Source organism: Jaculus jaculus, chromosome 6 (genome assembly GCF_020740685.1).
Source record: "Jaculus jaculus isolate mJacJac1 chromosome 6, mJacJac1.mat.Y.cur, whole genome shotgun sequence".
Lineage (NCBI taxonomy): Eukaryota > Metazoa > Chordata > Mammalia > Rodentia > Dipodidae > Jaculus > Jaculus jaculus.
In genome coordinates this window covers 100,863,591-100,884,647 of record NC_059107.1, presented here as the reverse complement: position 1 = coordinate 100,884,647, position 21,057 = coordinate 100,863,591, and the positions used below count along the sequence as shown (strand labels likewise).

The 21,057-nt window shown below is 46.4% G+C and overlaps 2 protein-coding genes across 14 annotated transcripts in view; both read left to right on the top strand.

Annotated features, from left to right (window-relative positions):
- R3hdm2 (R3H domain containing 2) overlaps nt 1–8,865 on the top strand; it is a 193,742-nt gene extending 184,877 nt beyond the window's left edge. For all 10 annotated transcript variants that reach the window (XM_045151578.1, XM_045151575.1, XM_045151577.1 and 7 more), the window contains 5 exons: nt 1,527–1,696; nt 4,672–4,813; nt 6,459–6,556; nt 6,972–7,056; nt 8,106–8,865. In XM_045151578.1, coding sequence (XP_045007513.1) covers nt 1,527–1,696; nt 4,672–4,813; nt 6,459–6,556; nt 6,972–7,056; nt 8,106–8,446 — 836 coding nt within the window. In that variant the 3' untranslated portion in view covers nt 8,447–8,865. The remainder of the gene's footprint in view (nt 1–1,526; nt 1,697–4,671; nt 4,814–6,458; nt 6,557–6,971; nt 7,057–8,105) is intronic.
- Nucleotides 8,866–9,000: 135 nt separating this feature from the next.
- Stac3 (SH3 and cysteine rich domain 3) lies at nt 9,001–21,057 on the top strand. 4 transcript variants are annotated; one of them, XM_045151579.1, is made up of 13 exons: nt 9,001–9,778; nt 11,358–11,558; nt 12,292–12,358; nt 12,590–12,857; nt 13,081–13,178; nt 13,381–13,453; nt 15,386–15,483; nt 19,371–19,437; nt 19,626–19,678; nt 19,920–20,005; nt 20,169–20,220; nt 20,306–20,443; nt 20,628–21,057. In XM_045151579.1, the coding sequence occupies exons 3-13, from the start codon at nt 12,293–12,295 to the stop codon at nt 20,724–20,726; spliced, it is 1,098 nt and encodes a 365-aa protein (XP_045007514.1). In that variant the 5' UTR covers nt 9,001–9,778; nt 11,358–11,558; nt 12,292; the 3' UTR covers nt 20,727–21,057. The 4 variants fall into 4 exon arrangements, with proteins under 4 accessions (XP_045007514.1, XP_045007515.1, XP_045007516.1 ...); XM_045151580.1 differs by lacking the exons at nt 13,381–13,453; nt 15,386–15,483; XM_045151581.1 differs by lacking the exons at nt 9,001–9,778; nt 11,358–11,558; nt 12,590–12,857 and having other exon boundaries at nt 12,353–12,358.

Here is a 21,057-nt window from a genome sequence, read left to right as displayed (position 1 = left end):
GTAATGTGGTAGCAGCAGTGACAGCCCGAAGCACCAAACCATGCAGACGACAGCATTGCAGGCTTTTGAGTTACTAACCTAGCTCCCATATCTACCACCACCACACACACCAATTCAACCTCAACAGGTCTACAGCCTGGAAGGTCAAAGCAAACCCACATGCCCGACAGTCCTCTGTGGAAGAGCAGAGCTCCTGCACATTTCTCCCAGCAGGAACTGTCTGTCAAATAGCATTTCCCAGCACTCAGGAGGGAGGAAGAGGTAGGAGGACCACCTACCATGAGTTGGAGGCCACCCTGAGACTACATAGTGAATTCCAGGTCAGCCTGAGCCAGAGTGAGACCCTACCTAAAAAAAAAAAAACAGCATTTCCTTGACTTCTTTCCTTGCTTTTTACCATGAGGAGGATTTAACACTTAATGTTCCTCCTCACTGTGCCCTTTCCTTCCTACACCTTGTGAGGAGGTAAAGAGTAGCAAAACCTCAGGGTCATCTCCAGTTAGGCCCCTGAACCTATTGGTGTAGCCTTCAGAGGATCCAGCCGGCTTACTTTCCTCCCTTGGCATTAGTATCGTTTAGAGCCGCCTCATGTGCTTCATGATCTACCTGCCACTGGAATTCCTCCCTTCATTATGCTATAGGCAAAGCAAAGATAGGATTTGCTTTCCAAAGCTTCATCCTATCCCAGCATCTCCAGATTAAATTCAAACAGCTTAGCAGAAGTACTTCAAACTCCGATATCAGCTATTTACTTAATATCTGAATCCTTAATATCTGAATCCTCCATTCTGTGAGGGCAGGAACCAGGCTTGTTTGTTGTTCATTCAGTGCCCAACACAAGCACTGGCACATAGTAAACATCCAATAAATGTTGGTGGAACAAGTTTCTCACCTCCTGCTGCTTTCTCTACAGAGCTCTTATATGTTAGCAATTCATGTCATTTGTCATTTCCTGAACATGACGTGCATCTGTACAGCACTCCCAGTGAAGAAGCACCTCCTAGTCTGGCCTAGCACAGCTTTGTGCACTCGTCTTCTCCACAGCAGTCAGAATTTGATGACTTACCTGTGGTCCTTGCAGAAAGGCTTGCACATATCTGTAGCCCTGGTTCATTCCCCAGACTAGGACAAGTACCATACCCAGACATATGAGCAATCTGACCTGGGTATTTGGTAATTCTGAGCTTTGATGGAATGAAGTAGTTTTTCTGCCAAGCATAACAAAGTCCGCCCCCTACCCCCCCACCCTCAGGTTGAGGGCCAGGAGAGCATTGGCATCTGGAGCTCATTCTTTCATTCAGGCTTCTACTGGGTTGAGGGTGGGAGTATCGATCAGAAGCCAAATCAGCAACTATCTCAGGGTCTGGCAGAACACAGTTTGAGTGACCCTGAAATGAATGGGTGGATTTGTTACCCGGCTTTCCTATTCAGGAACAACTAGAAGACCAAAATACAGCTTCACTTCTCAACCAACTGCTCTTAATCTCTCTTTTTTTTTAACTGACTTCTTTCTTCACGCTACTTAGGAGTGTCACCTTCTGGACCAGGTGTGGTAGTCATGCAGCTGAATGTCCCTAATGGACCCCAGCCCCCCCAGAACCCCTCTATGGTCCAGTGGAATCACTGCAAATATTACAGTGTGGACCAGAGGGGTCAGAAGCCTGGAGACCTATACAACCCTGACAGTAGTCCCCAGGTGAGTCTTCAACCCAGCCTTGGCAAGGAGCAGACCAGATTCTTCCCAGGAAGCAGTCCTTGTTACTGACTAAGAAAGTGCTTGTACTTATCTTTCCCTGAGTGTTTTGAAAGAGAGAGAAACACAAGAAACAAAATGTCTTCTTTCAAGGTTCCTACTGTCTAAGGTAGGAAGGAGGTAGAATACACAGTATATAACACTCAGTGACTATTTAAAATGGAGGAGCTAGGGATATAACTCAGTAGTAGAGCTCTTGCCTAGCACATATCAGGCACTAGGTTCTATCACCAGCACCACAGAGGAAAAAATATTTTAAATGGTTTGTAAAATAAAATGTTTTGTCAAAAATACACATAGATTTAATCCCAGCACTCAGGGAGGTAGAGGTAGGAGGATCATCATGAGTTCAAGGCCACCCTGAGACTCCATAGTGGATTCCAGGTCAGCCTAAGCTAGAGTGAGACCTTACCTTGAGAAAAAAAAAAAAAACCTATTGGGCTTACAAGAGATGACTTGGCAGTTAAGGTGCTTGCCTGCAAAGCCTAAGGACCCAGGTTTAACCCTCCAGAACCCATGTAAACCAGATGTACATGACGGTGCACACATCCGGAGAAATTAAAATTATTGCTGGGTGTTGTGGCACATCATTTAATCCCAGCACTTGGGAGGCAGAGGTAGGAGGACTGCTGTGAGTGCAGGGCCACCTTGAGACTACAGTACGAATTCCAAGTCAGCCTGGGCTAGAGCAAAACCCTACCTCAAAAAAAACAAAAGTAAGTAAGTAAGTAAATAAATAAATAAATAAATAAAATTCTTTTAAAAAAAAACACACATATAGGGCTGGAGAGATGGCTTAGTGGTTAAGGCGTTTTCCAGCAAAGCCAATTTGATTCTCCAAGACCCACAAGGGAGGGGGTGCACGCATCTGGTGTTCATTTGCAGTGGCTGGAGGCCCTGGTGTGCCCATTGCCTCTCTCTCCTCCCTTCCTCCCTCCCCCTCCCTGTCTCTCTCCCCCCTCTCTCTCTCTCTCTCTCTCTCTCTCTCTGCCTTTCTCTGTCTCAAATAAATAAAATATAGTTAAAAATAATACACGTAGGCCAGCCAGGCGTTGTAGTACATGCCTTTAATCCCAGTACTCAGGAGGCAGAGGTAGGAGGATTGCTTTGAATTCAAGGCCAGCCAGGGACTATAGAGTACATTCCTGGTCAGCCTTGGCTAGAGTGAGTCCCTACCTTGGGGGAAAAAAGTGTATGTATGTATGTGTGTGTGTGTGCGTGCGTGTGTGACAGACACATGCATACATACATACATACATGGGCTAGGAAGATGGCTCATCAGTTAAAGGCACTTGCTTACAAAGCCTGCCAGCCAGCTTCAGTTAGTTACCCAGTACTCACATAAAGTCAGATGCAAAATGTGGTGTGTGTATCTGGAGTTTATCTGCAATAGCAGGAGGCCCTGGTGTGCCCATACTGTCTTCCCCCCACACCCCTCTTTCTCTCTTTGGTTCCCCCATCCCACCCAAGGTAGGGTCTCACACTAGCCCAGGCTGACCTGGAATTCAGTATGTAGCCTTAGGGTGGCCTTGAACTCACAGCGATCCTTCTACCTCTGCCTCCTGAGTGCTGTAAAGGTGTGCGCCACCACACCCAGCCCCTCCCTTCCTCTCCCTCCCTCTCTCTTTCTCCCTTTCACATAAATAAATAAATATTTAAATATAGATAGGGCTGAGGAGATAGCTCAGCATTAAAGGCGCTTTCTTGTAAAGCCTGCCAGCCTAGGGTCAATTCTCTAGTACCCAAAGTTAGATGCACAAAGTGGTGCAATAGTTCAATCATGTGCCCTTAACCACTGAACCATCTCTCTAGCCCTTGTGACTAGAGTTCATTTGCAATGGCAAAAGGACCTGGTATGCACATTTCTCTCTTGAATAAATTTAAAGACCATTTTAGAAAAAAAAAAAAAGATTTTCTAAGGCTAGGTATGGTGGCGCATGCCTTTAATCCCAGTACTCGGGAGGCAGAACTCATCACCATGAGTTCGAGGCCATCCTGAGACTACGTAGTGAATTCCAGGTCAGCCTGAGCTAGAATGAGAACCTACCTCAAAAAAAAAAAAAAAAAAAAAAGATTTTCTGCCTCCCAAAGTATTGGGATTACAGCTATGCACCACCACACTTGGTTTATATGATACTGGGGATCAAAAGAGTAGATGTGGAGCCAGGCATGGTGGCGCATGCCTTTAATCACAGGACTTAGAAGGCAGAGGTAGGATTGCTGTGAGTTCGAGGCCAGCCTGAGACTACAGAGTGAGTTTTAGGTCGGCCTGGGCTAAAGTGAGACCATTCTTTGGAGAAAAAAAAAGTAGATATGGGGCTGGAGAGATGCCTTAGCAGTTAAGGCACATTCCTGCAAAGCCTAAGGACCCAGGTTCAAATATCCATGTCCCACGTAAGCCAGATGCACATGGTAGTACATGCATCTAGAGTTTGTTTGCAGTGGCTAGAAGCTCTGGCACACCCATTCTCTCTTTCTCTCCCTCTCTGTCTCTAATAAATAAATAAATAAATTACTTTTTCTTTAAATAGATGTGGAACTGAGGAGATGGTTAGAGGCACTTTCTTGAAATGCTTGCAGGCCCGGGTTCAGTTCTCCAGTACCCACATAAAGCCAGTTGCACAAAGTGGCTTATGTGTCTGGAGTTCATTTGCAGCAATAGGAGGCCTTAGCATACCTGCACTTCCTGCCTTCCCCCCCCCCCCCCGCAGTAAACAAGGGCTGAGGATGTGAGTGCTTACCTAGCATACACAAGAGCCTAGGTTTGATTCCCCAGGACTGGAAATAGAAAGAATAATAATGGTACAAAATAGGAACAGGGTTTAGAAGAGAGCCTTGTTTCTTGAGTGAGGAGAATGTAAAACCAAATACGAGGATAATATTGCATTTTGATGTGATATTTGCTCCTCTCTTCACAGGCCAACATGAGCAGTAGCCCTGTTTCATCTCCTACCCAGTCTCCAGCACCCTCTCCTGTCACCAGCCTCAGCAGCATCTGCACAGGACTCAGTCCTTTGCCTGTCCTCACACAATACCCCCGACCTGGGGGTCCTGCACAGGGTAGGGAATTAGATAGGGTGAGGTGCTATGGAACTCACCCTTTGCATTCCATTTCTAGGAAAAAGATTATAAGATAGCAACAGGCAGGGAACCAGTAGGGCTGACCCAATTCTGGGAGCTAACTCCTCATTTGATATCTCTGTTGAGGCCAAGGACACACAACCCTCTGTACCGCTACCAGTGTTTACCACTGAGTAGGGTGAAAAGCGGTGGGGAAGAGTTCACTCAACTTTCTAATGAACTTAGCCTAACATCATTGCTGAGTCTGACGGCTTGCAATGTGAGGCTAGGTCAGAACAGAATGGTTTTAAAAGAGGGAACACTGAGCCATGCATGGTGGCACAAGCCTTTAATCCCAGCACTGGAGAGGCAAAGGCAGGAGGATCACTGTGAGTTGGAGCCCAGCATGGGGCTACAGAGTGAGTGCCAGGTTAGTCTGGGTTAAAGTGAAGCATGCCTCAGGGGGAAAAAAATAGATTTGGGCTAGAAGACTTGGATTCCAGTTTTAGCACAAACTAGATGTGTGATATTAAACAAGTTACTAAAATCAGAAGTAGACCTTAGTTTTCTAATCTGTAAAGTGGGGTTAGTCATATATAAAATGAGAATAGTCTCAGATGCCTTCTGCCTTGACTGTCACAGCAGTCTAAACATAAAATCAGGTAGGATATTGTTTTGAAAACTTTTTTAAATGTTCTGAAATGTAGCATTTTATTACTAGTGGGTAACATTTAAGGTGCCTACTATTGTTACAAATACTGTGCATGTCTTATATTCCTTTGACCTTCTAGCAACACCCAAAAAGGAAAAACACGCTCATATCTCATTTCTAGTAACAGTGCCAGGATTTTTAGCCTAGGCAGTATGTGTCCAAGCCTGTACTACTGCTACTCACATGATCAGACACTTGAGGGGTTGAGGATGAAGAAAATGTGCATGAAAGAAAAGACATTCATATTAGCTGGGCATGGTGGCGCACGCCTTTAATCCCAGCACTGGGAGGCAGAGGTAGAAGGATCACCATGAGTTTGAGGCCATCCTGAGACTACAGAGTGAATTCCAGGTCAGCCTAGACCAGAGTGAGACCCTACCTAAAAAAAAAAAAAAAAAAAGAAAAGAAAAGATATTCATAAAGCACTATAAATTTTTTTTATTTATAATTTTTTTTTTTTTTTTTTTTGGAGGCAGGGTCTTATTTTTACAGCCTAGATGGGCCTCAAACTCATGGTGATCCTCCTACCTTAGCCTCCCAAGTACTGAAGTTACAGACATGTGCCACCATGTCTAATTCTTCCCTGGTCATTTCCTTTTATCTGTAATGGACAGAACTCTTTATTTTAACTTTTTTTATTGACAACTGCTATAATTATACACAATATACCATGATAATTCCCTCCCTCACTTTCCTCTTCACAAATCCACTCTCTATCATTCAAGGGTAAAAGGGCCTAATAGTCCTCTTAGATTCAGCTGAGAGTCAAAGGGTTTAGGACAAGACACAGCTCTTAAGTCAGCCACATGGGCACTCCCATCAGAGAAAAGATAGGAACAGTGTGCACTGTTGCTATCTCACAGACCCCAAAATCTCATAGCAGTCATACTGTGAAACTCAGGTTCTTAAAAACCATCTGCTCTTACTTTCTAGGTGATGGGCGCTACTCCCTCTTGGGTCAGCCATTACAATACAATCTGTCTATCTGCCCTCCCTTGCTCCATGGCCAGTCAACTTACACGGTGCACCAGGTAAGGATATCCACAGTCAGCCTAGGGCCATCAGACCTGCCTTCTCATCTGGGTCCCTGTCCCTGAGCCATCTGCTTCAGTCAGCTGGGTAGACAATGAAGCAACACAGAATGAACAAAGCAGGAAGAGCTTGACCTTGCTGCTGCGCTCATGACTCCCACCCATGTCAAAGCTACTTTGTGCTAACACAAGTCCAGTGTTTCCTCTTCTGAAACCACACCGTTCTGACAGAGCCTCACATTATAAGCTCTCAGACCCAGCACTGATGCCATATCTCAGTGACCACTGCCTGAGCAATCTCCTGGTGGGGTGGAATCCTAAGATTGGGGACCACTCCTCAGTCTGTAATGTGGACATTGAAATGCAAGGCAGCAAATGTCATTTACTTATAAGAGTTATATTTTAAATGCTGAAGGGACAGAGTGGATTGAAGCATGGGAACCGGAGCAAGAGACAAGCACTCAAGTCTGCCTCCACTGACCTGGGGACAGCAGATGTTGGTGAGTAGAAAAACGCCAAATTGCATGCAAAGGTGCTTATCCCTCCAGCCCCTTCATTACCAGCCAGAATGAGTGGGAAAGGAAGTTCAGGGTGAGGAAGTGGTGTCCCCTGTTCAACAGCAAAGAGGAAAAGCAAAGTATCTGAGTCTCCTTAATCAAGCCATTCCAGTTCCTGAGCCAGACCATCACAGAAATTGGCACTAGTGACTAGGGAGATTGCACAGTAGATAAAGTGCTTGCTGTGCAAACATGAGGACCTGAGTTCAGATGCCCAGAACCCATATACAATGCCAGGCATGGTAGCATGTGCCTGTAACCCCAGCTGTAAAGAGACAAAGATAGGTGGATCCCTAGGACTTACTAGATAGCTGTTTTAGCCAAGTCAGTGAGCTTGGAGCTCAATGAGAGATCCTATCTCAAGAAAAAAAGAAAAAAAGAGCCAGACATTGTGGCACATGCACTTGGGAGACAGAGGTGGGAAGGTGGCTGTGAGTTTGAGGCCAGCCTGACACTACATAGTGAGTTCCTGGTCAGCCTGGGCTAGAGTGAGACCCTACCTCGAAAAAAAAGAAGGTAGAAAGCATACACACATGTGGCCATACACATACAAACATATATGCATGCATGCATGCACACATACAACACACATAGACACACTTGTAAAGATAAGGAGGAGCACCATGATAGGAGTGGCTAAACCTCTTGTTAATCAACAGTCTTGGGAACAGTCCTGATCCTAATCCCTATGACATCTCCCCCCTGGTAGTTCTACACCCAATTCAGAAGATTGGTAGAGGAGGATATGGGGGAGTAGCTCCCTTCCTGCAGACTTTCTGTACTAAGCGTAGAAGGTCTCTTGGGCTTTCCTAGCCTATAGCTGTTGGCTAAATAGGGAAGGAGAGTGGTGAAGGAAGGAAAGGCCTACAATGGAAAGATGGGCCATTTGAGGACATTATGTACAGGCTTGGTCAGATAAATACTTGTCTACCATGTCCTTTTCTAGTTCTTACTCAGGCCTCTCACAACTGTGTCCTGTCTTCTCTTTCCAGTGCTGGGCCGGGTGCTGGAAGTGACAGATCTCCCTGAGGGCATCACCCGCACAGAAGCAGACAAACTCTTCACTCAACTCGCCATGTCTGGTGCCAAGATTCAGTGGCTCAAGGATGCTCAGGGGCTGCCTGGCGTGGGGGGGGGGGACAACAGTGGGACTGCTGAGAATGGCCGCCACTCGGACCTTGCTGCCTTGTATACCATCGTGGCTGTGTTCCCCAGCCCTCTGGCCGCCCAGAATGCCTCCCTTCGCCTCAACAACTCCGTGAGTCGCTTCAAACTTCGAGTGGCCAAAAAGAACTATGACCTGAGGGTCCTGGAGCGAGCCAGCTCCCAGTGAATGGAGGAGAGGAAGGGACCAGCACCATAGGGATTGGGGGGGAGGGCAGGAGGAGGGAGCCAAGGCCAGACAGACGGGACAGAGGCAGTAAGGAGACAAGCCAAACTGGAGCCTAAGACACTAAGGCTGAAGAGAAGCAGATGGATTCTCACACTGGCATTGGACTCCTTCCTACTCCCTTGCCATGGCTCCCCTCTTTGCCTGGTTGGTTCCCCTGTGCTCCCCACCCTTCCCATCCTCTTCTCTCATTTTTTATCTCTTCCCCCATGAAGTTCATTTCTCCCATGTTTTTTGGTCAGGTAGAATTGGGAGGGTCCCACACTCCCCTCTCCTCATCATCCCAAGCTTCCTTTCCTTATTTGGTCTTTATGAATATATTTATATGACAGAATTAAGAAAAATAAATTGATTTCCCCGTTCTCTCATTCCCCCATCTTGTCTCCCAAACCCCACAAAGTTAAAACTTGGGACCCCCCTAATCCCCAGAACATTCGTATATTGTTTGAGGTTTGTGCCACAGTAACAGACACAGTATTTAATTGCACATACAAATGTTTGCTGGGTATAGCCAATGTAAATTTTATTTAATCTTTTTTGTTTATTTATTTGTTGAGGGCTACTTGGGAGGTTGGTTTTGTTTTTAAATACACACACACACACACACACACACACACACACATACATAAAGGTGTCACTGGACTGGACATCAGTCACTCATTTTCTGTTGCTGCCTGGTATGGGTGAGGGCTGAAGGACTTGGGTAGCTACAGCTCCACAAATGTTGGAGGGTGGTGTTGTAGGTTGGCTGGGATGGTTTTCTTTCTAGCATGTGCACATACACTGCTCTAACTCTGATCCTTCTGGCCCATCCTCTTCCATGTATACAATTCTAACAGGTAGCCAGGTCTCTGGGACCTTGGTGTAGGGTTCACCCAACTTTGTTGCATACTGCTGTTGATCAAGCACATCACTTCTCAACTCTGGACCTGTGTCCACATCAAAGGCTCCTTCCTGCCCATTAACTCAGATATTCATATATGCCCTTGCTGGGGAGGGCTAAGTGAAGTATAGAACTGGGTCAAGATGTAAGCCTCATTTCTGTCCATCTAATCTTCTAAAAACCCTTCAGGGATGGAGGACTTGCACCTTTAATCCTAAAGCCGGAGGATTGGGTTCTACTTGGCAAAAACAGAAGTGGATGTTTCTTACAATAAAAGCTACACCAACTGAACTTGCAGTGGCAAGATGCTGTGTTACCCAGACACAGTCAGCAGTTCCTGTCCATGCGGCTGAAGAAAGCTAAAGAACCAGTCGCCCTGCCTGCAAGATGGGGTGTGTTTTTCTGTCTGGAGATCCCAAGGCCATCCCTGGTATTTTACAGCCTGTCAGGACAAGACATTAAAGAGTCTGTAGATACAGGTTCATCTATCTAGCTTCTCCCCTTGTGTTGTTTTGGTTGTTATTGTTATTTATTTATTTATTTATTTATTTATTTATTTATTTATTTATTTGAGAGCAACAGACACAGAGAGAAAGACAGATAGAGGGAGAGAGAGAGAATGGGCGCGCCAGGGCTTCTAGCCTCTGCAAACGAACTCCAGACGCGTGTGCCCCCTTGTGCATCTGGCTAACATGGGACCTGGGGAACCGAGCCTCGAACCGGGGTCTGTAGGCTTCACAGGCAAGCGCTTAACCGCTAAGCCATCTCTCCAGCCCGAGACACAATCTTAATCTGTAGACTAGGCTGGCTTTGAACTCACTGTAGCCCTGGCTGATCTCACACTCACTGCAGTCCTGCCTCAATGCTGCAGTTACAGGCATGTGACATCATGGCAGGTCCAGAACCCCTTTTCAACTTTCAGTCTCGCCCATCCCTGTTTATTTTAATTTTTTTGTTTATTTTTATTTATTTATTTGAGAGTGACAGACAGAGAAAGAGACAGATAAATAGGGAATGGGCACACCAGGGCCTCTAGCCACTGCAAACAAACTCCAGATGCATTGGGCTTACGTGGGTCCTGGGGAATCAAGCCTCAAACCAGGGTCCTTAGGCCTCACAGGCAAGTGCTTAACCACTAAGCCATCTCTCCAGCCCTTTTATTTTTTTAATTTATTTTTATTTCCATCCCTGTTTAAAGAGAAAAAACAATGAGTGGGAATGACAGCATATTGCTCTGGACGTCTTGAGCTTGTCTGACCCAACCTGAAGTGTAATCTTTATTTCTCACAGTTACGTAGGAGAGAGTAGTACTCCAGTACCATTGTGACTGTTATCCTCCAGGATATCTCAGCCATGTGATAGTCCATAGAGTAGAGAAAGCTGCACTCCTATGAGAATGCCAGCTATTCTCGTGGCTTTCAGCTCATATGTTGGGGCATCAGAGGTGAGAGGTGGAATCAGGGAATTAAAATAAAAGTGCAAGGATTGGCCAGCCTACCTTCAAAAGTTTTTAGTTATCATGGGGAAGGGAACATTACTTATGGATAACAAAGTCAGAATCTTTCCAGGGTTAAAGCTAAACCTTCCTGCTCCTTAGAAACACTCTCTCCAGAGCCCATCAGGTGGATTTTGTTCTTTTGTTGTTGTTTGTTTGCCGGCTTATCTTTTTTAGTAGCATTCATCATGACTTCACCTTCAGACATCTAATATCCCCTCAAATGAGTGTATAACATGAACAGACACTCCCTTCCTGCTGGAGATGTAGCCAGTAGTAAAATAGTTGCCTAGCATGCTAAAGGCACCGAGTTCAGTCCCCAGTACAGACTAGCCAGGACTGACCTGCTCACCATAGACAATCAGGGAAGAGCAGCTCTGGGGATGGGAGGAGTCAGGGTCCAGCCCTGCCCTAGCCCTCCGAGTTTCCAATTTCTCCGTGTCAGCTGTGCTGCTCAGCTGTCCACTTTCCTCCAGCCCTGTCATTTCAGCTCTGTCACCAAGGTGAGAGGCTAGGAGGCCTACAAATGCCATCTGGGTGGCTGGTGTAAGTCCAGTGGGTACTGGGGGGCTTAGCCCCCAAAGAAGAGGATCAGCCCTTCCCCCAGCACCATCACCAAGGCCCTAGAGGTTCCCTCTTCCATCCACAGACTTGGACTGACTTAGGGAACCCCAAACGTAAGTTGCCTCTTCATCCACTTTCCATTTCCACAGTCACTAGTCTGTCAGCCTTTTCCTTTCTGTCCTTGGAGGTTCTGTTAAGTGAGATGGTTCTACTTCAGGATGAACCAGGATTGGAGGTTGGGGGGAGGGTGGAGTGGGGTCCAGGGAATGGAATAGGAAGGGAGGGGAAGGCTCATATTACTCAGAAAACTTAAAATAGCTGAGGCCAAGGCAGGCCGAGACAGAACTAGCGAGGCACAAGGCCTCAGGGTTCAGGATAGAGGTGGGGGACAACAAACATGTCAGGCCACCCCTAAGTGCATGTAGCTGAGGACGCACATTGAAGATACTTGGCATGTCACTCACCCATGAATACCTTGGAGGAAAATCTCTAAACCAGGCCACCTTAAGCAGTAGGTCAGACCATAAATTCTGGGGCTGCTGAGGGAAGAAAAAAAAGAAACAGTATAAGTTTGGGGAACTGGTAGGTAAGTTCCGTCAATCTGAGGAACTAGTGGGTAAGTTTGTCAGTCTGAGGAGAATTGATGGGGAAGTTCGTCAGTCTGAGGCTTTTTTCGGGATCTGCATGGAATCTTTGTGTTCATAAGCCCTACAAAAGGCTCTCTGTTTCACCAAATTTCTCTCAAAGCCTCCCCTTCAAGGACCATCTTACTATGAGGGACAGGGAAAAGGGAGGAAAGAATATAGTCAGGGATTAGATTTCATAGTAGGGTCCAACCTCTTGCAGGATGACAGAAAAGGAGGTGCTGGAGTCCCCTAAGCCCTCCTACCCAACAGAAACTCCGCAAAGTGGGGTGAGTCTGGGCCTTTGACCACTGGGTGTGGGGGGCTGGGAAGCCATTACAGCCTCTGAAGAAAACTGCTTAAATTGATCCCACTTGTGAATGATTCATTTGTTGCTAGTAGGCTAGCCAACATTTGCAGCCCCCCAATCCTCTAATCCTGGGGCAAAATGCTTGTCCCATACCAGACCAAAGAAAGAAGGCAACAGGACTTGTAACGTTGAGTTTCCTTCACTCCCTCAGCTGCAGCGACTGAAGCAGTTATTCAGGAAGGGTTCTCCAGGGACAAAAGAGATGGAGCTTCCCCCAGAACCCCAAGCCAACGGGGAGGCAGTGGGAGCTGGGGGTGGGCCCATCTATTACATCTATGAGGAAGAGGAAGAAGAAGAGGAAGAGGAGGAACCACCACCCCCAGAACCTCCTAAGCTTGTTAACGACAAGCCCCATAAATTCAAAGATCACTTCTTCAAGAAGCCAAAATTCTGTGATGTCTGTGCCCGGATGATTGTGCGTGAGTCTTGAAGGGGAGTGGAGAGTGTGAGGTGTGAGGGGAGGGGGAGGATTCAGGAGAGAAGCAGCTAAGCGAAGCTGTGGCAAGACTCGGCTTAGGAAAACGCTATTAGAGATTGACAGCGCAGGGCCCCAGAAGTGGGCAGATTGAAGCTAAAGTAGCTGCAGTGGTACAGAGGGAAAGGAGAAGCCAGAACCTTACCCGAATGTTCTTCACCTCCAAGTCAATAACAAATTTGGGCTCCGCTGTAAGAATTGCAAAACCAACATCCATGAACACTGTCAGACCTACGTGGAGATGCAGAGATGCTTCGGCAAGATCGTGAGTAGGCTCTGGGGAGCAAGTGGAAGGGAGGGTACATACATGTACATCAGCTACCTACTTGCTGCCCCTCAAGTCACCCATACATCTCCCAGTTTTCTTAGCCCATTTCTTACTCTGAGAAGGGGTGAGCAGTCATGGGGAAGGTGGGGTCTGGACCCTACCTTACTACTTCTAATGCTTCCCCCATCCCATCTTACAGCCACCTGGTTTCCATCGAGCCTATAGCTCCCCACTCTACAGCAACCAACAGTACGCTTGTGTCAAAGATCTCTGTAAGTGCCCAGATAGGACCTGAGGGAGTGGAGTGGGCAAGCCTCCAAGATGGTTTCATACTACCGCTTGAAAATTCTGAAACAACCATTCTATTTCCCATCGTTCTCCCTCAGCATATTTTCATTTTATTTTATTTTTTTCCAAGGTAGGGTCTCACTGTAGCCCAGGCTGACCTGAGATTCACTATGGAGTCTCACAGTGGCCTCGAACTCACTGTGATCCTCCTACCTTTGCCTCCTGAGTGCTGGGATTAAAGGCGTGCACCACCACGCCCGGCTCATTTTATTTTTTTAACTTACTTATTTTCAAGGAGGGGGTAAAGGGAGAGAATGATAATGGATGCACCATGGCCTCTCACCATTGCAAACTCCGGAAGAATGCTCCACTTTGTACATCTGTCCTCTGTATGGACACGGAAGAATCAAACCCAGGCCATCAGACTTTGCAAGCTAGCGCCTTTAACTGCTAAGCCATCTCTCCAGCCCAGCACAATATTTTTATAACCACTTTTGGTGCAGTCAATATTCCTTTCATTTACAGCTGAAAGAGATAAGATTTAGCTAGGGCTACAAATAGCCAGCAGTAGGGCCAAGGCACCTGCTCCTTTCAAATATGTAATTTTTTACATCAACACCATTTCTCAGCAAGAACAAGGGTTCTAGACTGGCTTCATTCTTGGTACAGAGTCATGGCACACTCAGAGCCAAACCAATTGTGGACATCCTGGATAAATTCCTAATTTGGCAACCCTTAAAAGTATTCAGCTGGGGGTTGGAGTGATGGCTTAATAGTTAAAGTGCTAGCAGCCTGTGAAGCCTAGGACCCACTTAAGCCAGAGACACAAGGTGATGCATGCGCCTGGAGTTCATTTGCAATGGCTAGAAGCCCTGGCGTGTGTGCGCACGCACACTCGCTCTCTCTCTCTCTCTCTCTCTCTCTCTCTCTCTCTCTCTCTCTCTCTCTCTCTCTCTAATAAATAAATAAAATATTTTTTAAAAAAGTATTCAGCCAGGTGCCTTTAATCCTAGCACTTGGGAGGCAGAGGTAGGAGGATTGTTGTGTTTGAGGCCAGCCCGGGACTAGAGTGAGGTCCAGGTCAGCCTGGGCTAGAGTGAGACCCTGCCTCAAGAAAAAATAAAGTGCATTCATTGACAATTTATTTAGAGGAAAGGCTGAACTCCATGAATGCACTGGCGAGAGCACCACAGCTTGTACATGCTAGGCAACAGCACAAGAATTGGCAGGATAATAGTGAATCCAAGCATGTCCTAACTCCCAAGAAACTAACCTACATTGTTTTTCCAACACCATATAGCACCCTGCCTGAAAGGAGTCTTGGGAAGTATTTTTCTTTGTTACATTACATTTTCAGTGATGGGATGAGGATGTAGCTCAGTTAGCATGAAGCCCTGGGGTCAATCCCTAGTGCTGCATAAAACTAGGCATGGCGGCACATACCTGTGACTCCTGCAATCCGGGGAGAGGTGGAGGCAAGAGGATCAGAAGTTCAGGATCATCCTTGGCTACATAGCAAGTTGGAGACCAGGCTGGGCTACATACATGGTACTCAAAATTTCCAATGAAGTGGTGGTACATGCGTTTAATCCCAGCACTTGGGAGGCAGAGGTAGGAGGATCTCTGTGCGCTCAAGACCAGCCTGGGACTACAGAGTGAATATCAGGCCAGCCTGGGCTAGAGTGAGAACCTACCACAGCAAAAGCAAAAAACTTTTTCCAATGATGATGTTTTTAGACCCTTTTATAGTTGGTGGTGTAGGTATTACCCAACTGACCCTCCCTAATTTCTCACCTCTGATAACCTCATCCCTGTGAAAGTCTACTGAATCCCATCTCTCCCTTCTTTAGAAAGTCTCTTCTCTAAGCCTTTCTCTGCTTCCCTAGTAATGTCTCTTTGTCCTCCTATTCCACTAGCTGCTGCTAATCACAATGACCCTGTGTTTGAAACCCTACGCACCGGGGTGATCATGGCAAACAAGGAACGGAAGAAGGGACAGGCAGATAAGAAAAATGTGAGCAACATTATGTCCCCACAGAAGTTCCTTTCAGAAACTCCATGGATAGGTCATCCCATTCACCCTTTTAGAAAGCTGACAGAAACCATGGAACCTCTTCCTCCAAATGGCACATTACCTAACATTTACCAGTCACAGTTACTGTATGCAACTTGAGGTGTTTTGAACTTCCTGCATGTCAACTTGGACATCAGATTAAGAACTGCTATGGGGCTGAGTTGTAGTTCAGTGGCAGAGTACTTGCCTAGTGTGCATGCATGTGGCCCTCTGGGTTCAGTCCTCAACACTCAGCTCCCTTCTGAAGTTGCTAGATTAAGTGCCACAGAAGATGAGCGGCCACAACTGTGCTTTTTTACTTGGGGAGAGAATTTGTCATCCCAAATAACTAGAGAACTCTACAGCCATGCAGGTGTCCATGAAAACCATCTGCTATGCTCCATCATGTTATAGATGAAACTGAGGCACACAGCTACTGGCCAAGAACAGCTTCACTTCTATGTTAATAGTGTCACTAGCTTAGTAATGCCACAGGTATGTGTTCAGCTCAACAAGCTTTATATCTCTGCAAAAACAGATAGACTAAGGCTGAGCATAGTGGCACATGCTTTTAATCCCAGCATGTGGGAAGCAGAGGTAGAAGGATCGCCGTGAGTTTAAGGTCACTCTGAGACTACATACTGAATTCCACATCAGTTGGGGTTAGAGTGAGACCCTACCTCCAAAAAAAAAAAAAAAAGAAAACCAGACTAATATGGATGGTAGTTACAGTCAGAGAAATTCCTAATATTGAATGCAGTGTCTAAAGATCTTGATCCTTTAGGAGTGTCCATCTAGAGAGAGATTTCTGATGCCTCATAACATGATTTGGTTCATGACCTTCTATTTTTTTCTCACTGGTACACAATGAAGATGTAAATAGCATAGTCATTAAGCTAATAGGAAAGCTAGGAGGGACAAACATACACTGAACAATATGTCTGAAAATATTACAGAGCAGAAGAAAGAGCCCAAACTACTTATTTAAATTTGTATTTTTCTATTTAATTTATTGAGACAAGTTGCCCATGCTGACCTTGAACTTGCAATCCTCCTGTCTCTTGTCTCCCAAGTAGCTTTGAGTACAAACCACCAAAGTCAGCTTTAAAAAAATATTATTTTGGCCAGGCATGATGGCGCACACCTTTAATCCCAGCACTCAGGAGGCAGAGGTAGGAGGATTGCCGTGAATTCGAGGCCACCCTGAGACTACATAGTGAATTCCAGGTCAGCCTGGACCAGAGTGAGACACTATCTTGAAAAAATATATATATTTTTTGGGCTATTCTAGTCTTTCTTTTTTTATTTTGAGTTTCATGCAGCCCAGGTTAGCCTTGAACTCACTTTGTGCCAAGGATGACCTTGAACTTCTGATCTTCCTGCCTGTACCTCTAGAGTGCTGGAATAACAAGTCTGCACCACCACATCTGATTAATGTGGTTCTAGAGATCAAGCCCCGGGCTTCACGCATGCTACATCTCTAGCCCTATTGTATTCATTCTATAATGTTCTGTTCTAAAAAAAAAAAAAAGATCTTGGGCTGGAGAGATGACTCAACAGTTAAAGGACTTGTTTAAAAAGCCTGACAGCCCAGGCACAATTCCCTAGTGCCCACATAAATCCAGACTCATGAAGTGGTGCATGTGCCTTGAGTTTCTTTGTAACAGCAAGATGCCCTGGAGCACCTCTGTACTCTCTCATAAATAAAAATTTTAAATTATTTTTAAAATTTTTGCTATGACCAGGCATGATAGCATACTCCTTTAATCCCAGCACTTAGGAGGCAGAGGTAGGAGGATCACCATGTGTTCAAGGCCATCATGAGACTACATAGTGAATTCCAGGTCAGCCTGGGCTAGAGTGAGACCCTACCTCAAAAAAACAAACGTACAAAAAAATCATGCTACGTAGCCCAGACTGACCTGGAACTCTTGAGCCTTCTGCCTCCGGCTCCCAAGTACTGGGACTATAGGCATGCATCACCACACTTTAAATTTTACAAGGAAAATGTACTTTTCTTGGGTTAAGTAGAAAATCAGCTGCCCAGAAATGAAATGAGAGATCTGGCCTCAAAGTAGTAGATACGGAGATTGAGTACAGATGATAAATTTCTGTCAAATGAACTATAAGTTGCATGGCATGGCACTAGGAGTATGTTTTTGGGTTCTATTCACCTAAGAGAATTATGAAAACTGCAGGCAGCCAGGCAAGGCCTGTAATCCCACCCCTGGGGAGGTGGAGTTAGCAGGATTAGAACCTTTCATTCTCAGCTACACAGTGAATTTGTGACCATCCTGGGCAATGAGCCATTAGTTAGTTGGTTTTTGTTTTTCAAGGTAGGGTCTCACTCTAGCCCAGGCTAACCTGGAGTTCACTATGGAGTCTCAGGGTGGCTTTGAACTCAAGGCAATCCTCTTACCTCTGCCTTCTGAGTGCTGGGATTAAAGGCATGCGTCACCACACCCGGCTAATATTTATTTTTATTTATTTATTTGGAGAAAGAGGGAGGGAGGGAGAAAATGGGCATGCCAGGGCCTCCAGCCACTACAAGCAAACTCCAGACACATAGGCCCCCTTGTGCATCTGGCTTACATGGGTCCTGGGGAATCAAACTTGGGTCCTTTTGGCTTTGCAGGCAAACACCATAACCGCTAAACCATCCCTCCTGCCCTATGAGACATTATTTAAAAAAAAATAAAAAAACAAAAACAGAAGGGGCTGGAGTTCTGGAGCCGTGAATAGGGTGCTCACCTAACATGCATGAAGCTCTGAGTTTGATCCCAAGCACCACATAAACCAAGTGTGTGGCACATGCCTGTAATCCTGACAGTTGGGAGGTGGAGATAAGAAGATGAGTTCAAGGTTATTTTCAGCTACATAGGGAGTTCAAGGTCAACCTAGGATACATAAGACTATCGAAAAAGAAAAAGAAGAGCCAGAAGATGGGAAACTGTACTACCCATTTCTTTCTTACCCAGTGGAGTACTTTTAGAAAAAATTTTTAGAGAATTGGCACACCAGGGCTTCAGCCACTGCAATTGAAATTGACTCGTGCGCCACCTAGTGGGCATGTGCGAACTTGCAGTTGCCTCACCTTTATGCATCTATCTCAAGTAAGATCTGGAGAGATTTTAGGCTTCACAGGCAGGCACCTCAACCACTAAAGCCATCTCTCCTGGCCCCCAGCAGAGTATTTTAAGGGTAAACCTTATCGTATGGATCTGGATCATACAGGTGATTGAAAAGGCCTGAAGATGATTGGAGAAGAACAGCCAGAAAGGACATGTCAGATGTGTTCAGATATTTAAACGGACTATATTAATTTCATATTTAAATCTCCAGAGGGCAAATCGGTACCATAACTATCGATTACAGGGAAATTGACATAGATTTAATATAGGGATATAGGGAATTGCCTCATTGCCTCAAAATTGCTTTTTTTTTTTTTTTCAAGGTAGTGTCTCACTCTAGTCCAGGCTGACCTGAAATTCTCTATGTAGTCTCAGGGTGGCCTTGAATTTATGGCAATCCTCCTACCTCCATCTCCTGAGTGCTGGGATTAAAGGTGTGTGCCACCATGCCCAGTGCAAGAAGTTATTTTGTAAAGTAGTTAGCTCCCTGTCATTAACTCCATTCAAGTAGAATATGGATGTCAGCACATTTCAGAGTAAGTCCCTGCATTAGGCAGGTGTGTGTGTGTGTGTGCGTGTGCGTGTGCGCACACACACACACAAGCATGCTTCCAACCCTGAGATACCATTATTCTATAGCTATCTGGCCTGACTGGAAAAGCAGGGTAAGTCTGGGTTCCTAGGACAGAATCTATCTAACTCTGGTACCCCCTCCAGCCTCTAGCAGCCATGATGGAGGAGGAGCCAGAGTCAGCCAGGCCAGAGGAAGGCAAGTCCCAGAACGGTGAGTGACCTCCATCTACCATCCACAGATGGGTGGGGTAGGGGCTTAGCTGCAGCATGGTGGGTGGACAGCAAGGGCATGGCAGGTTAATAGGTTAAAAAAAAAAAAAAGCCCTCCAAGCCAAGGGGAAGGGAATGAGGGCTGCCCTCCAGGAGGCAAAAACAATTCTTCAGTATTTCCCATCCCAGGAAACAACCAGGACAAAGACAAGAGGACTGAGAAGAAGACACTTGACGACAAAGTGAGAATCCTTTTCCTCTGCAAGGACCTTAGTCCCGACTCCTCCCTAACCCAGTTTGATCTCTCTCTTAGCCTCAGGAGATGGTCTTGGCACTCTCCACCCACCCTACACACACGCACGCACGCACGCACGCACACACACACGCACACGCGTACAGAGAGAGCCAGTAAACTCAGCTCAGGGTCCTGAAAGAGAGTTGGCAGAGGAGCCCAACAACTCATCACTCCTCTTTCACCTCCAGCACAAGCAGCCTGGCTTCCAGCAGTCTCATTACTTTGTGGCTCTCTATCGGTTCAAAGCTTTGGAGAAGGATGATCTGGATTTCCCGTGAGAACCCTTCAGAGGAGGGGGTGGGGTTTACTGGGGAATAAAGAACCCAGAGATGAGGTCTCTGTGGGAAAGGAGGAAGCATATTGGGACTGGACTTGGGGCACAAGCCAGGAACTGGCATGTGAGGCCCCTAAGTCTTAGAGAATCTTAACTTCCCTAGGCCAGGAGAGAAGATCACAGTCATTGATGATTCCAATGAGGAGTGGTGGCGGGTAAGAGAAATGGCTAGGCCTCGGGTGGGGCATATGGGTTGAGTCCAGAACCTGAGAGGTTGGGTATACCTATTGCCTTCTTTAGGGGAAAATCGGGGAGAAGGTCGGATTCTTCCCTCCCAACTTTATCATTCGGGTCCGGGCTGGAGAACGTGTGCACCGGGTAACAAGATCTTTTGTGGGGAACCGCGAGATCGGCCAGATCACCCTAAAGAAGGACCAGGTAGTTCTGATGCCCTATGCCAGTTCCAGGCCTGAATTCAGCTCCTCGGCTTAGCACACTCCTTGGAGATCTTAACCCATTAGGGAGACTAAGACGAGCCTCTGTAGCCCCAGGATCCTTTGCTCTCATCTTCTACCTCTAGATTCTGCTCCTACTAGCTTATCTATCCTTTAACCCTCTCCAGATCGTTGTGCAGAAAGGAGATGAAGCTGGGGGCTACGTCAAGGTCTACACTGGCCGCAAGGTGGGGCTGTTCCCCACTGACTTCCTGGAGGAGATTTAGGTGTGCTGGAGCCTGCAGGCAGGAGACACCTATACCCCATTCTGGTCCAGTGAAGGCTGGGGAGGAAAGGGACAGCAGAAAGCAACGGGACTACTGGGTGAGGAGTGTTGGGAAGGCCGGCCTAAGCAGGAACGGGCTTCTGGAAGGTACTGGCTTCCGCCTTCATGCCCCAGCCTAAAGCCTCGGATACCTGGTCCTCGGAGCAGCCCCTTGGGTCCACCCCGCTTTCCAGAGCTGGAGAAAGAACGCATCTCCACGAGGGGGAACCCCGGGGGAGCGCAGGGACGCACTAGCAAATGTTGCGAGTTCATTAAAGTTTTGACAAAAGTTA